At 33.2% G+C, this 14347-nt stretch overlaps 3 protein-coding genes across 3 annotated transcripts; 2 read left to right on the top strand and 1 right to left on the bottom strand.

The window, feature by feature from the left end:
• Positions 1-1530: 1530 nt before the first annotated feature.
• Positions 1531-2842, top strand: LOC149907035 (dnaJ homolog subfamily C member 17). The gene is made up of 3 exons (XM_090104094.1): positions 1531-1757; positions 1879-2485; positions 2632-2842. Exons 1-3 carry the CDS (start codon positions 1683-1685, stop codon positions 2820-2822), a joined length of 873 nt encoding a protein of 290 aa, XP_089960220.1. The 5' UTR covers positions 1531-1682; the 3' UTR covers positions 2823-2842.
• Positions 2836-5474, bottom strand: LOC149907034 (pre-mRNA splicing factor CG9213). Its single transcript, XM_090104093.1, has 5 exons — positions 5220-5474; positions 4296-5141; positions 3813-4196; positions 3151-3489; positions 2836-3071 (listed from the first exon to the last, which is right to left on the bottom strand). The coding sequence occupies exons 1-5, from the start codon at positions 5295-5297 to the stop codon at positions 2934-2936; spliced, it is 1785 nt and encodes a 594-aa protein (XP_089960219.1). The 5' UTR covers positions 5298-5474; the 3' UTR covers positions 2836-2933.
• A 632-nt stretch (positions 5475-6106) lies between these two features.
• On the top strand, positions 6107-14274 carry mbt (serine/threonine-protein kinase PAK mbt). The gene is made up of 10 exons (XM_090104091.1): positions 6107-6500; positions 6713-6871; positions 7003-7576; positions 7918-8021; positions 9032-9223; positions 9853-10029; positions 10506-10628; positions 11008-11172; positions 11800-12018; positions 12836-14274. Exons 2-9 carry the CDS (start codon positions 6731-6733, stop codon positions 12004-12006), a joined length of 1683 nt encoding a protein of 560 aa, XP_089960217.1. The 5' UTR covers positions 6107-6500; positions 6713-6730; the 3' UTR covers positions 12007-12018; positions 12836-14274.
• Positions 14275-14347: the final 73 nt, after the last annotated feature.

Below are 14347 nucleotides of genomic sequence, written 5' to 3'. Positions count from 1 at the left end.
CACAGCGCTTGCAGCGCCTCTACCAATAATTACTGCAACTACTTTACTTGATGATTACTTGATATGATTAAATAATTTTGAACATTTCTTGAAAAACGATTAGTTGCACGATTAGTTGCCCATATCGAGAAACGATTTCTTATCTACACTAATATTATAAAGAGGAAAACTTTGTTTATTTGCTTGTTTGATTGTTTTTTCGTCGTCTCCACCGGGAATCGAACCCATGACCCTCGTGAGGGTTCTACGCTCACGCATTAACGCGTTAACCAGCAGTGGTTACAAGAGTTGAGACTGCCCGCTTGGTACGGACCAAAGAGTTAGTCTCGTGCTTAAAGCGTCTTATTCACGGTCCATCTTGACGTACGTCCCGCCAAGGTCATACACGATGCACGACGCAAAACGACAGTGAATAGTGTTGACGTACGTCAATAATTATTATTATTATCTTGCTGGATGTGCACGACCAACTTTTCATCCAGCGAGCACCCCCACTACCGCGAACGTCGTGCACAGATGGACAGTGAATAGCGCGGACGTACAGCAGATCAGTGTTGCCAACAGAAATTAATGTAAATACTTGGAAACTTGGCCTTTTGATATGATTTTTTTGTGATAACTTAGTGAGTAGTGAGTACATGAACAAGCAAGAAACAGTTATTTTATATTTTTATTTACACAGGAAATACCCAATTATCATTACTTTTGGATCAACCTAGTACACATGGACAGTTTATATTCAGAAGTTATTATTTTAAAAGAACTCCAAGGCGAATTGTTGAATAACACAGATTTTATGCAAAAGTCCACTGCAGAAAAATGGCAATTTATTTAAAAAAAATGTCTTGACGAATTTGTTTGTTTAAAAAAAATGATTAGCTATAATATACTCTCTGTTCCCGCCACTTCAGCATTTACTGAAAGAGTCTTTTCGGTCATGAATGTGAAGTGGCGGGAAGAGAGAAACCGAGCTTCATTAAAAATTAATTAAAAATGAGCTCTTGAAATATATAAATTTAGATTTGGAATGTTTGGATTCATATAATTCATTTAAAAATAATGAAAAAAATTTTAGGTACTGCTAAAAGTACAAAAAAAATACATTTAAAAAAATATTTATTTACTCTTTATTTACCTCCTTTAAAATCAGATATACTCTATTTCTTCAAATAAATGTTGGCAACCCTAGCCATGCTTGATGCGCACACGATCGTCAGTAGGATACATCCAGCACCGCGACCTTGAGCTGACGTACGTCGGGGATGGACCGTGAATAAGACGCTTTACAGATCAATGAAATTCTTTTCTTTCGGAAAACTAAAGATATAAAAGAATACACATATTTTGGTGTAATATTGACATACTTACAGGGAATAAAATAATTGTACGTTTTTAATAATATTAAGAATACGTAGTTTATCATATGTATATTTTACTTACGAATGACCGTAATTATATTTTTATGTAATATTATAATCTGTGATATAATTTACCGTATATTTACTCTGTGATATTCGTCCGTGTCTGTGATCCGTCAAAACTCAAAAGTCAAAATTCATAACATCAAATTGCATCAAGCAAATTAAATATTTAAAATTCATTTGTAATTTGTATAACTTATCCACGAATAATCAAATAATAATCATTACGTTTTGATAGCTGTAAGATTTTGTGTTTTGAATATGGCTAAAAAAAGTATTGAAGAGCTTGATTTGTATACAATTCTTGATGTTAAGTTAACAGCTACTGAATCTGAAGTGAGTAAAATTTGTATTTAGTTTATTTCATGTGTTGTAATATTATTATATAGTTTTATTATAAATTCAAAAAATAATAAATAATAAGAATTCAAAATGCTATGAATATTTATTATTTCAGATCAAAAAGGCTTACCGTAAAAAAGCCCTTTTATGTCACCCAGACAAAAATCCTGACAACCCTAAAGCAGCTGAGACTTTTCATGAATTATCCCGTGCCCTAGAAATTTTAACTGATAAAGCAGCACGCGATGCATACGATAAAGTTTTAAGAGCGAAAGAAGCCGCAAAGTTGAGGCATAGAGAGTTAGATAGTAAACGGCAGAAACTCAAAGAGGACTTGGAAAGACGTGAACGAGAAGCCAATATTAGTAGTACCAAAGTTCTAACAGATGAACAGAAGCTAGCTGCTGAAATAGCAAGATTACAAAAAGAAGGCAGCAAATTGCTTCAAGAAGAACAACAAAGAGTTAAGGAAGAGATCCAGAGGACTTTAGGTCGCCTTAGTCAACCAGTATGGGATTCAAATTTAAATAGAATTAAGATAAAATGGAATGTTGATAAAAATGATGCAAATAATGGTGGATATGATGAAAATAATTTAAGAAGATTTTTAAAGAAATATGGAGAGATTGTGGCTTTAATTGTGTCACCTAAGAAAAAGGGCAGTGCTCTTGTAGAATTTGCAACTAAAGAAGCATCTGAAATGGCGGTTGAATTTGAAAAAGGTAACAGATGAAATTTATTATTCTTAAAAAACAAGATTGCTTTAAGATTTCCACAAGGTTTCTGTAATAATTGCTTTATAAATCATTTGTACTCAATGTTAAACAGTTCCCTTTGTATTGTATTAATCACCTTTTGTTTATTCCAGGTTTACCAGATAATCCACTCACATTAAAGTGGGTTAATGACCGACCAATACTAACAACAAAGAAAAAAGTCACAGAAGCTAGCTTAATATCAGATAGAGATTATGAATCTGTAGTTCTAACAAAAATGAGACAAGCAGCAGAACGACAAAGACTAATAGAAGAAATGATGAAAGAGGAAGAAGGAAAATAAAACAATATAATTTTATATAACATGATTTTTATTTACATGCCAATTGGAAAGTCTTACAAAATTAATTTTCCACAACACAAATACTTATGAGAATTATTTGCGATTAAGATCTCAATTTTTAAGACTTTTCTCAAATGGCTTCCAATCATTAACAAATTCTATTACTTTCTTTCTTTGTACATCACCATATTCTCTTTGAGGGTTTCTCCATGAACTGTGATCTAAGTCTAACATGCCTGCAATTATTTCCTGAAAAAAGATAAGGTATGTAATAACACAAATAATAAAAGATAAATTAATTAGTTTAAGATTGTAAAGAAATACATACTTCACCAAATGTTTTAGGAAATAGTTGTTGGTCTTCAATGACATGAGCAAAACCTGGATCCATGCCAAAATCCACCCAAAAGTAGGGCAAGCCCTTAGGTATGCCTTTTCTAATGTTTTTGCCTTTTAGGTCAACTACTTTTTTATTCATAGACCATTCCGCCTCACATTCTAGCAAAGCTTTTTTGAAATAAATGGATGCCATGTCACCAACATCCCTGGGCAGTGGCACACAATTTATAACAAAGTGTGGGTATCTATGGAGTCTTGTAGCTGTCTCATAAAATACAACATCTTGATTTTGCAAGTTGAAAAATTGTGTTACCATTTTCCTGTAATTCTAAAAATAAAAACCAATTTTTACTTTATAAGGTACATTAAAATGAAAAAGTACTGTATTGACTATTGAATTTAAAGGTAAGTTATTCATTGATTTATGTAAAAAAATGGTTTTAAAATCATTTGCTTTTGGGGACTAATTATTATCTAAAGGATTTGTCTATTTGTATGTTGTATAATTGGTATATGTATGGGTCAATATTAAATGATAACTTTGAAATTTAACTACTGCTTTAAAAGTATTATATCGTAGTAGTATTAAATCTTTGTGCTTTGGAAATGTTTCCATAATGTTATTTTGAAGTAACATTTTTAATAGCTTACCATTATTTCTTCCCATATATCTTCATCCAAGGCTGTTACACAGGTGTTATGTTGAATAGTTGTTAAAATACAATGACCTTTTACCAAAGATTTTCTACCAGGAAGTGCCAAGTATACTTTGTTACCGCAACTTATTACAAGATGTTTTATCATATTCTTTGAGTCAAAACAATGTTCACAACCATCTAATGATCTTTCTAATTTCTGACTTTGTTTTATGGCTTGTGCTTTTTCCCGTTCACTGTCTCTGGCAGCATTTCTATTCTTAGAAATTTCATCCACAAATATATCCTCCAGATCGTCATTGGGATTTTTACTTTTACTTGCAATTTGGGCTAGTTCAGCATCAGCATCATAATTTGAACCATACTTTTCTTGTTGGAACTAAAAATATTTTATAGAATTAAATAAATACATAAAAAAATCAAAGTAATTGAAAACAGCAAACAATCAAATAAGTCTAAGTATAATTTAAAAGCTTACCATATCTGCAAGGTTGTAGTTATCATCATTGCCAAAGTATTTAACTCTGCCTGTAGGATCATGTGTTTCTGCCTTCCGTTTACTACTTCTACTTTTTGCATCACCATCATGAGAATTTTTCATTAAAGGACGACTATTACCACTACTACTTGTAGACATTAACAAAATACCATCTTCATCATTTGCTGCATCTGAATTATTCTTTCTGTATTCCCTTGCAGCCTCTAATTTAGCCTTTAACTTTGTTACTAGGGCATTATCACCCATTATTTCTGCTTTAACAATTTTTGCAGCCAATTTATTCATCTTTTCATCACTTAAATATGCATCATCAGGTTTGTCTTTGACTGATAAATTTTGAGGTTCAGACACCTTATCTTTTTCAGCTGGTTTATATTTTGGCTCTGATATAATATCTAACGATTTGTTATCGTCATCATTATCCTTTCGCCATTTGTATGATTTTCTGTAATTATTTCCTTGTTCTTCTCTTTTGCTAGTACTTTCAGAATGACTTGATCTATCATGAGAATTTGAAAACTTTCTTGAATAATAATCATCGTCGTTTGAAGGTTTCATAAATGGTTTAGATTTTCGATATTGTTCAGCAGTTTGTGGTAATCCTGTCCCCCCATCTTTCCAATATGGGTTAAGTTCCCTACTACTTGTTGAAGGATTATATGAATCGATGTGTTTCTTAGTATCCTCTCGTTTAGGTCTAATATCATCTTTTGTGTATGTTTTGATCATTCCACTCATTGACATCCATTCATCACGGTCTGCGTCTTTATTGGAAGTTTTTTCTACCCATTCTTCCGAACCTGATGTGCTCGAAGAGTCTGAATCCTGAAATTAATATTATGAAATGGATATAACCGAAACATTATAATATGACAAATTTTACTACAAATGAATTTTTATTACTGTATAGCGCCTTTTGCTTTTTTTGGGAACTTTGCTATCTTTGTTTTTCTTGTGATTTTTGTGTCGCTTTTCCTTCATTGTTAAAATAACTTTTATATTAAATATACAATAGCACTTCCACTGCTTTATTTAAATGAGTTTATAGAACGTGTTCGCTAAGTTTTTGGTGGTTTTTTGTAGTTTCGTGGTAGTTTCAAGTTTGTTGACAATAATTTTATTGACAAATTTGAAATTTCATTCACTCATCACTGCGAGCATCACTGTAATGTCAATATGTCATATTGTAGGACAGATTAAATATTAAAAAAATATTCATAATCAAATTCATGTCTGTGGTTTATAACCTTAGATCATTAAGTAAGTTTATAACTAGGTACTATATTACTTGCTCTGTGTTTATAATACAGTGGAAGCGAATAGTTATAGACATTCGTATTCGCCAGTATTCGCTATTCGTCGCGTGACTCGACGATGGACATCATGGACATAGATAGGTAATGGATGTTTCTCTGTCTACGTAATGGATATACCACGTATATACATTTACATAATATATTTGTCCATGCTTTTACGGACGATCATGGACGATACATTCCCACTGTTTACTGATTCATCCAGAGTGAGGTTTGAGCGAGTTCTAAATTGAAAAAAAATGCAAACCCCCAGTGCCATTACTGGGGTTCGCTTCAGTTTGAACGAAGTATAATAAATCGTAGTATCGTATCACAGATTATACGTCCCATACTCATGATTCAATCACTCTGATTCACTCAGTAAAAACTAAAACTGTCATTCCATCACTAGTGCACCCACAAGTGCACCGTGCAACGACCGTGCAAAACAGAGTATATTGCGGTTGTGGAGTATAGAATATATATTATATATATTCTGTGGTGCAAAACGATCCAACTGACGGAACTTCTGTGATCTGTCATAAATCATTAATTATTAATTTTGAAAAAACTATTAAAATGTTCATTGTAATTTCGACGAATATGTAATTATTATTATCAAGTGATTGTGTTTAATTACGCGTTCAATGTAGGTATGTTTTCAATGTCTCAACTTTCACTCATCTTTCACTATAGTTTTGTGAATTGTGTGAATCGAATGCTATGTTGAATGTTGACTGTCAATTTAAACGCATACCTACCTACTATTCAATTTTAAGTACCGAGGCATTACCGAGTAGTGAGTAGGGCATGGCTACGACGAATTACATGGAAGTGAAATTAGATTAACATTAGCCCCTATTACTAGAAGAGATTTCATTTAAAATTGGTATGTATTTACGTTAACTGAAAAGCTAGCTTAATATTATTTCTTGAAATTGCAGTCTCTAATTATCGTAACGTAACGAAAATTGATTGTTATCGACATTTCGCTTTCTTTTTTATACTGTATTGACTGTGTTTAGTGTTTTTGTGTGATTAATTGTATTTATATATCGTTAATTGAGTTTGAAGAAAATTAAACAAAAAATTGTGTTGCAGTGAATTTAATACATTAAAATGTTTTCGAAGAAAAAGAAGAAGCCTTTGATTTCACCTCCCAGTAACTTCGAGCATAGAGTTCATACTGGGTTTGATAGAAGAGAGGGCAAATTTGTTGGCCTTCCATTACAATGGGCCTCACTAGTTGGAAACAATCAGGTATGTTTAAAATAAATACTAAATTACGATATTTGTTTACCAAATCCATATTTGACACTTTTGTTATTCAAATGCTATTAGTACACAAATTACATTATGAGTTTTTTTTTAAATTTAAATATATTTTACAGATATTGAAGTCTACCAATAGGCCACTACCCTTAGTGGATCCATCCGAAATAACACCTACTGAGATATTAGATTTAAAGACTGTAGTGAGGGGTGATCACAGAACAAGTTCAGTAGCAGCAATATCACGTCCCACATCTACCAATCCTACGTCTCAGCCAATACAGAATGGTGTTGTTTTACCAAAAACATCAAATGTTGCCAGATCAAACTCTTTAAGGAGTTCTAGTCCACCAAGAATAAGACGTGACTTACGTAGTCAGGCTAACATCCCGCCAGTTGTACCTGAAGAATCCCCGCCAAATGTACCTGCCCCTGCTCAATATCCAAGCTTACGCCGTGAACAAAGTAACTACACTCTTAATCAACCAATAAGAGAATCCCCAGTTGAATGGTCACAGCACGCTCATGAAGCAACAATAAGATCAACAAATGATGTGAATGACAATCAGCAATCAAATATGACATATCAGAACATACAAAATGCGAATATACCTTATCAACATAATCATCCACCTCCACAGCCTGTGATGCATCAACAACCGCTTGGTATGAACGGAAATAATATGAATTTAGGTATGTATAATTTAATTATTGAAGAATTCTTGTGCTTGAATTTGTATAAGGAATTTTAAATTGATGAGGCCTATAAAATGATGAGGAGGATTATGAAATTGCAATAATATAGTAACATAAACAATAATCCATATATAATTTAATTATTGAAGAATTCTTGTGCTTGAATTTGTATAAGGAATTTTAAATTGATGAGGCCTATAAAATGATGAGGAGGATTATAAAATTGCAATAATGATAGTAACATAAACAATAATCCATTGTAACTTGACAAATAAGGTCAAGAGTTGTTGTTGCGCATGTGCCTTGAATAATAAGCTACAATAATATGTAAATTTTAGGTGATTCATACCCTAGTGGTGTTCGACACCCAGGGCCTCCGCCCCCCGCCACGCAGTTGCCCCTCGCTGCCTCTAAACATGAGTTACGGTTGACCCATGAACAGGTAATACATACTATACCAATAAAATTATACAAATGATGTTAGTCAATTTATTTATTGATTCTTTACTTTGCGATGGAATAGATAATTTTTTAATTAGTGCAGGATATTCATATTTTTCTGTCTTACTTTTTTGTCTCACTAAAAATATATCTAATGAATCCTACAATCATTTACAAAATGTATAGTATCAGTGTCTTCTTTTTATGTTGATAAGAAGATAATGTTATTGATAATAAATTCAAAAGTTTTTTTTTTTGATAAAAAGATGTGTCAGTATTGTTTAAAATAGATAAGAATGGATAAATTATATCTAGCTGATTATATTTTACCGTGTACATTTTAGTGTACATGCATGTTTTTATCACAAATACGTAATGCAGTTTGTATTTACAGTAGCCTTTTAAAAAGTCATTAAACCAATTACCAGGCAATGTAGCATAACTTATTAGAATTATGCTATTATTTAACATGTTTATCACATACTATGTAATCATGCAAGACTGCCAGTTTTTATCAGCGAAATTGTAATAAATTAATTTGATTTATTACCTAGGTTTTGGCAAATATTGCAACACATGACATTTTCATCTATTTTTAACAATGATTGAAGACATCAATTAATGCAAATTTTATGTACATTAAATTATGTTATAATTTAACTAAGTATATTAAATTTTTAATTCCAATTTATAAGTTTAAAAAATCACAATGTTCTGCATCAATTAAGCTAACATTTTTACGAGACATATATTACGTCGTGCTTTCTTTTTTATAATCTTTTTCATTTGCATAACATTCATGCACTTCAGTAATGTTGCAAATATTGCATTTACATCAAACAAGTGAATGCTCATACAAATAGCATTGAGTATTCTTTCGTTGTTTGAATAGATTGTATGGAATGTTCTTATGCTGAACAAAACTGAATATCAGTTTACGTTTACACTCAAACACACATCTCATTGGCATTTCTTTGAATTTAATTATAAACAATTATCATTAAATTTAAGTTCCGCGCCGCATTACGCCTGGTAGTAAGCGAGGGTGATCCCAGAGAAACGTTGACGGGATTCAGTAAGATCGGCAAAGGTAGTACGGGCGTGGTGTGCGTGGCTACGGACACGAGGACGCGACGCCGCGTTGCCGTCAAAATGATGAACTTGCTTAACCAGCAGAGACGGGAGCTGTTGTTTAATGAAGTGGTGAGTTGAATTTTTGAAGTGAAAACTTCTTTAGCGGCGTTGGGTATAAAATCTTAAACTCGCGTCAGGACACGTGACCTGATCGAAAAAGCGTAAGACGGATAGATATCAAACATGCTCAACGTAAATAATCAAGTTTTCACTTCTGCCGGCACTCCCGGAGTGCAACCCGTCTTTTTAACGTGATAACGTTTTTAAAATCGTTTTAGTCGGGTGACATGTTCAGAAACTTGTGTCACACCAAAACCTCACGAGCGCGATCGCAGGTATATCGAGAGAGAGACGGACCGATCTCCCGTCTCATCTCGAGCGCTGCCACCAATAAGACGTTATCACGTTAACATCTCGATCGTTAACCTACTTTACAAACATCCAATTTTTTAATGAGTAATTGTTATAGTAGATGTGAAGTTGGAAGAGTAGATGCTTGTGTTAAAATGTAAAGTATGGAGTTGGTATAATATTTCTTAAATTACACAATGAAAGGGGCGATGAGTATGTTTCTAAATAAATTTATGTAAAAATACGATTTTTTGTTAAATTTTCAATATAAATTTCTAATAACCAAAACTATATTCAGTCATTACTTATAATAATCGTTTTAACTAATACAATAATTGTTCTTACAGGTGATAATGCGTGACTACCCTCACCCAAATATAGTGGAGATGTATGCTTCATACTTAGTGGGCAATGAATTATGGGTTGTGATGGAATACATGGCAGGCGCCTCTCTCACCCAAATAGTCACTAGAGCGAGAATGGACCCAGAACAAATTGCTACTGTTTGTAAACAGTGCTTGAAGGTATGCTTTATTTTTATATTAAGTACTAGCGATCCGCCCCGGCTTCGCCCGTGGTACATATTTCGCAATAAAAGGTAGCCTATGTTCTTTCACAGGGTCTAAAGATTATCAGTGCCGAATTTCATCAAAATCGGTCCAGTAGTTTATGCGTGAAAACCATACATACATACATTCAAACCTTTCCTCTTTATAATATTAGTATAGATTATTATCAATGAAGAAACTGTTTTATAATTTTTTGTATCTTTTTTCATTCAAGAGGTTGTGGTAGTAGTGGTAATCAAATATTGTCTATATTGAATTGTGTGGTTATAAAAACTTATATACTTATTAATTACTTTCAATAATATTAGATGTAAACATTTAAATAGTGTGCCAAATTATTCATAGCATCTATTCCTAAAGAATTATAAAAGCTTTTAATTGATCATAAGACTGAAACAAAACTTTATATTGAAATCTAACTTTGTCAACAGGCTTTAGCATTCTTACATGGGCAAGGAGTAATCCATCGGGATATAAAATCGGACTCTATTCTTATGACTGCTGATGGACGCGTCAAATTATCTGACTTTGGTTTTTGTGCTCAAGTATCACAGGTAAGAATTTAAGATGTATAAGTATATGTAATAAGTGAAAGAAATTTGTGTATATTTTTTTGGTGGTCACAAATATGTTTTAATGCATAAAAAATGCTGCATAATACTTACCTCTTTATTATTGAAATAAACGATACAATTCAATCCCAGCAATCCTTTAATCACTATTTTTGATATTGATTCATTAGATAACTTATACTGCCCTTTTTTATTAAATTTAAATATAGATTTACTTTTTCTTTTTTGTCCAAAAGTCAAATCCAATGTTATTTTTTTTTAATTGCTTCCTCATAGAAAATAAGTACTACAAACAACAAAAGTTAATATGCATTAATTCTTTGTGTCAAAAAGTTAATTAATACTAATTTATTGTACACAGGAACTGCCAAAGCGCAAATCTCTCGTCGGCACGCCATATTGGATGTCGCCGGAAGTTGTGTCGCGTCTGCCGTACGGACCGGAAGTAGACGTATGGTCGCTCGGTATCATGGTCATCGAGATGATCGACGGGGAACCGCCATTCTTCAATGAACCACCGTTGCAGGTGAGCTTTATGGACTTGTACACAAAAGTATGTCAAATAAACTATCGTATTTTCAAGAAATTTGTATACATAATAATTTTATTACTAAATTTTACACTTATTCGTATGTGCGTGCGTGGAAAGTACACATGTCAGAAGTGAAACTTCTTTTTCGCCTTTTCTCAGCATCTTTCAATTTGAAGTTCAACTAGCGAGATTATCCATTTGAAGAATATACAATATACATGTATATTTTATTTCATCCTACTATCCTACTAATATTATAAATGCGAAAGTATGTGAGGATGGATGTGTATGTTTGTTACTCTTTCACGCAAACACTACTGAACCGATTACAATGAAATTTAGCACACATATAGAGGGTAACTAGGATTAACACATAGAATAGGTTTTATCCCGGAAATTCCATTTCAACGGGAACTATGCGGGTTTTTCTTTGAAAACGCGGGCGAAGCCGCGGGTGGAAAGCTAGTCTATTTTTTTTATTGGTAATAGGGAAGCGCTTGACCACAATCTCGCCTGATGTTAAGCTGAGATGTAGTCTAAGATGGAACGCGCTTCCCTAGAAGGTACCTGTTCACTCTACGCTTGAATAATCACTAATAAATATGTCACGTATGCGTGCAGGCGATGCGGCGCATCCGCGACATGCCGCCCCCCAGACCGCGCGGTCTCGCGCGCTGCCCGAGCGACGTGGGCGCGTTCCTTGAGTGCGCGCTGGTGCGCGACCCGGCGCAGCGGCACTCGGCGGCGCGCCTGCTGCACCACCCGTTCCTGCGCCGCGCCGGCCCGCCCGCGCTGCTCGTGCCGCTGCAGCCGCCGCCGCCCTCTTGACCGCCCCACTATGTATAAGGCAGTTCAATAAAGAAACGAATCTTCGATGGCGGCGCTTAACATTCCCTCTCGCTAACACACGGCCGTACGGCAAGCAAAAAAAAAAAAATGGAAAAATAAAATCACTAAAATGTATTTTCCCTATAATAGTTTTTATCATAAATTTACAATAGCAATTATGCATTTGCGAAAGTAAATAATGTTTTATTGGAATTTGACAAAATATGTTCTTTGGAAAAAGTTGTTCAGTTTTATGGGCTCACCGCTCATTACAAATATTATGGGGATTTTGTTACATTCTGTATACGTAAATATGATAATTCATATAAATACACAAATACCATAACAAAAAAGTATGTCAACAAACAATTTGAAATAATTAATAAAATAATTATCCATTGACGTTATTTTTTTTTCTTTTTTGCTGACCCTACCATACGTCAGTGTCAGCTTTGGCCGCCATTGAAGATTCGTTTCTTTAATGAACTGCGTAATACCCGGTAAATATGGACTTGTCCCCGCATCTCGACAACGAGATCTTGCGTGAAAAAGAATAACAGAAATAATTTAACCACCCCGTAGCGCCTTCATGAAGTTTAGCAGCTTATTAGGCCTGCAGGAAACATCAGGAGGGACGTAAAGAAACCTAGGTGTCTTAGCTGGTACTCCGCCACCGGTATCCAGTCATTAAGCCCAAAAATTAAATGCAAACATTGACAGATTGACAGAAAAAAAAAGTCTTAAATTTTAAATAAATTTGCTTATTTTTAAACAGCGAGCAACGCATTCATCGACAAACCATGTATTTATAAAGGTTTTTTATTTACAGGATCACAAGACATACAAGTTACGAAGTCGAACGCTCTCCGAGTGAACCAATGACGAAATCAGCTTTTGCTGACAACAATTATCATGACATTGTTTCCACCTCTCCTTAACAGCATTTAAAATAATATACACGTTTTATGATGACAGCTTTATTGGCGACTAATTTTTTTAAGTGTCATCACTATGTTTCAGAAATCCAGTGAATCATTCCACTATAATAGTAATTTATAATATACTAAGTATTAACGACTCATTCCTTATGTTATGCATGCGTGTAGTATATAAATCAACTCTTCTATTTTTCTGCAAAGTTATTTATATTGTTGACGATATTATTGTTTTGCCATAGATTGTTGGTTATAATATACAATTTTCCTAGGTTATAACGATGCCTTAAATGTTAGTTAAGATTTTTTCGCCCCGTCCATTGGCCTTTTAATATTTCATTAGTTATATTATTGAAAAAAAATCACGTTGAGGCCTTTGTTATTGTATAATTAGTAATATATTTGGTATAAATTTATTTCTTACAAGTGGGTAAAGTGATTAGACATTAGTGCCAGGTTCAGTGCCTCAATTTAAAATTAATCAGTATTATTAAATCAATTTAATGACTATTGTAATTTTTATATGTATTTTGTATTTGTAGCTCATAAAACGTTTATGCGAATAAATTATAATTGGTCGAATATTTGATTTTTGGATTGAATATATTTTTATAGGTGTGGCCTAATTTGTTATGGACAAATTGATATAATGTCTCAATAATCAATATTATAATAATGTTTGTGTCACTAATTTCTTTAACTATTTTTCTTCACATTCCAATAATAATCATGTTAATTTATTTATTTACTAATGAACTGTGTTACAAAGATTTTGCACGTGAAGTGTTTACTTAAATTGTTGGACAATGCTAGCATATTAGAATATATATTTAGACTGAACATTTTATCTTGTAGCAGCTAGTTTACTTAATTATTCAGTACTTACGAAAGGCATATTCATGTTTGTTCCGCCTTCCCTAAAATAGAATTTTGCTATTGACTATTTTCGATGTTGTGACGTTTAGACAGATTATAAATTGTGTACTCAATATTTTTGAGTAGTATCAAATGACGTTTTGTCAATTACTAAATAAGTGCAATCGTCACTTTTGTTTAAACGGCTATAAGCCTCACATAAGATTATTGCCAGTGCCTGCACATATTGTAGATGTTTGCTGCCTTATAGATTAAGTGCCTTAACGGTTTGCATTGTTTGATTTTGCACATCGCACTCGACTGTTTCATCACAAACTTTCACTCATCCTCGAGAAGCAATAGAAGTATAGATGTGTAATTTATTGTGACTCAATTTTTAAGGTATATGCCAAATATATTGTAATATTGTCACGTTGTTAAGAACTGTTATGATATATAGATTTTTGAAAGAAAACAAGTGTTTTATTTTATAACCTACCTGATATTAGAAAACTCGGATATACAAAGTGTAAGATTTTGAGAGGTCACAT

This window comes from Colias eurytheme, chromosome 7, assembly GCF_061535395.1.
Source record: "Colias eurytheme isolate Ceu_HAF_F1 chromosome 7, ilColEury1 Martin Lab GWU primary, whole genome shotgun sequence".
In the NCBI taxonomy this organism is placed as follows: Eukaryota; Metazoa; Arthropoda; class Insecta; order Lepidoptera; family Pieridae; genus Colias; species Colias eurytheme.
This window is presented reverse-complemented; position numbering and strand designations above follow the sequence as displayed.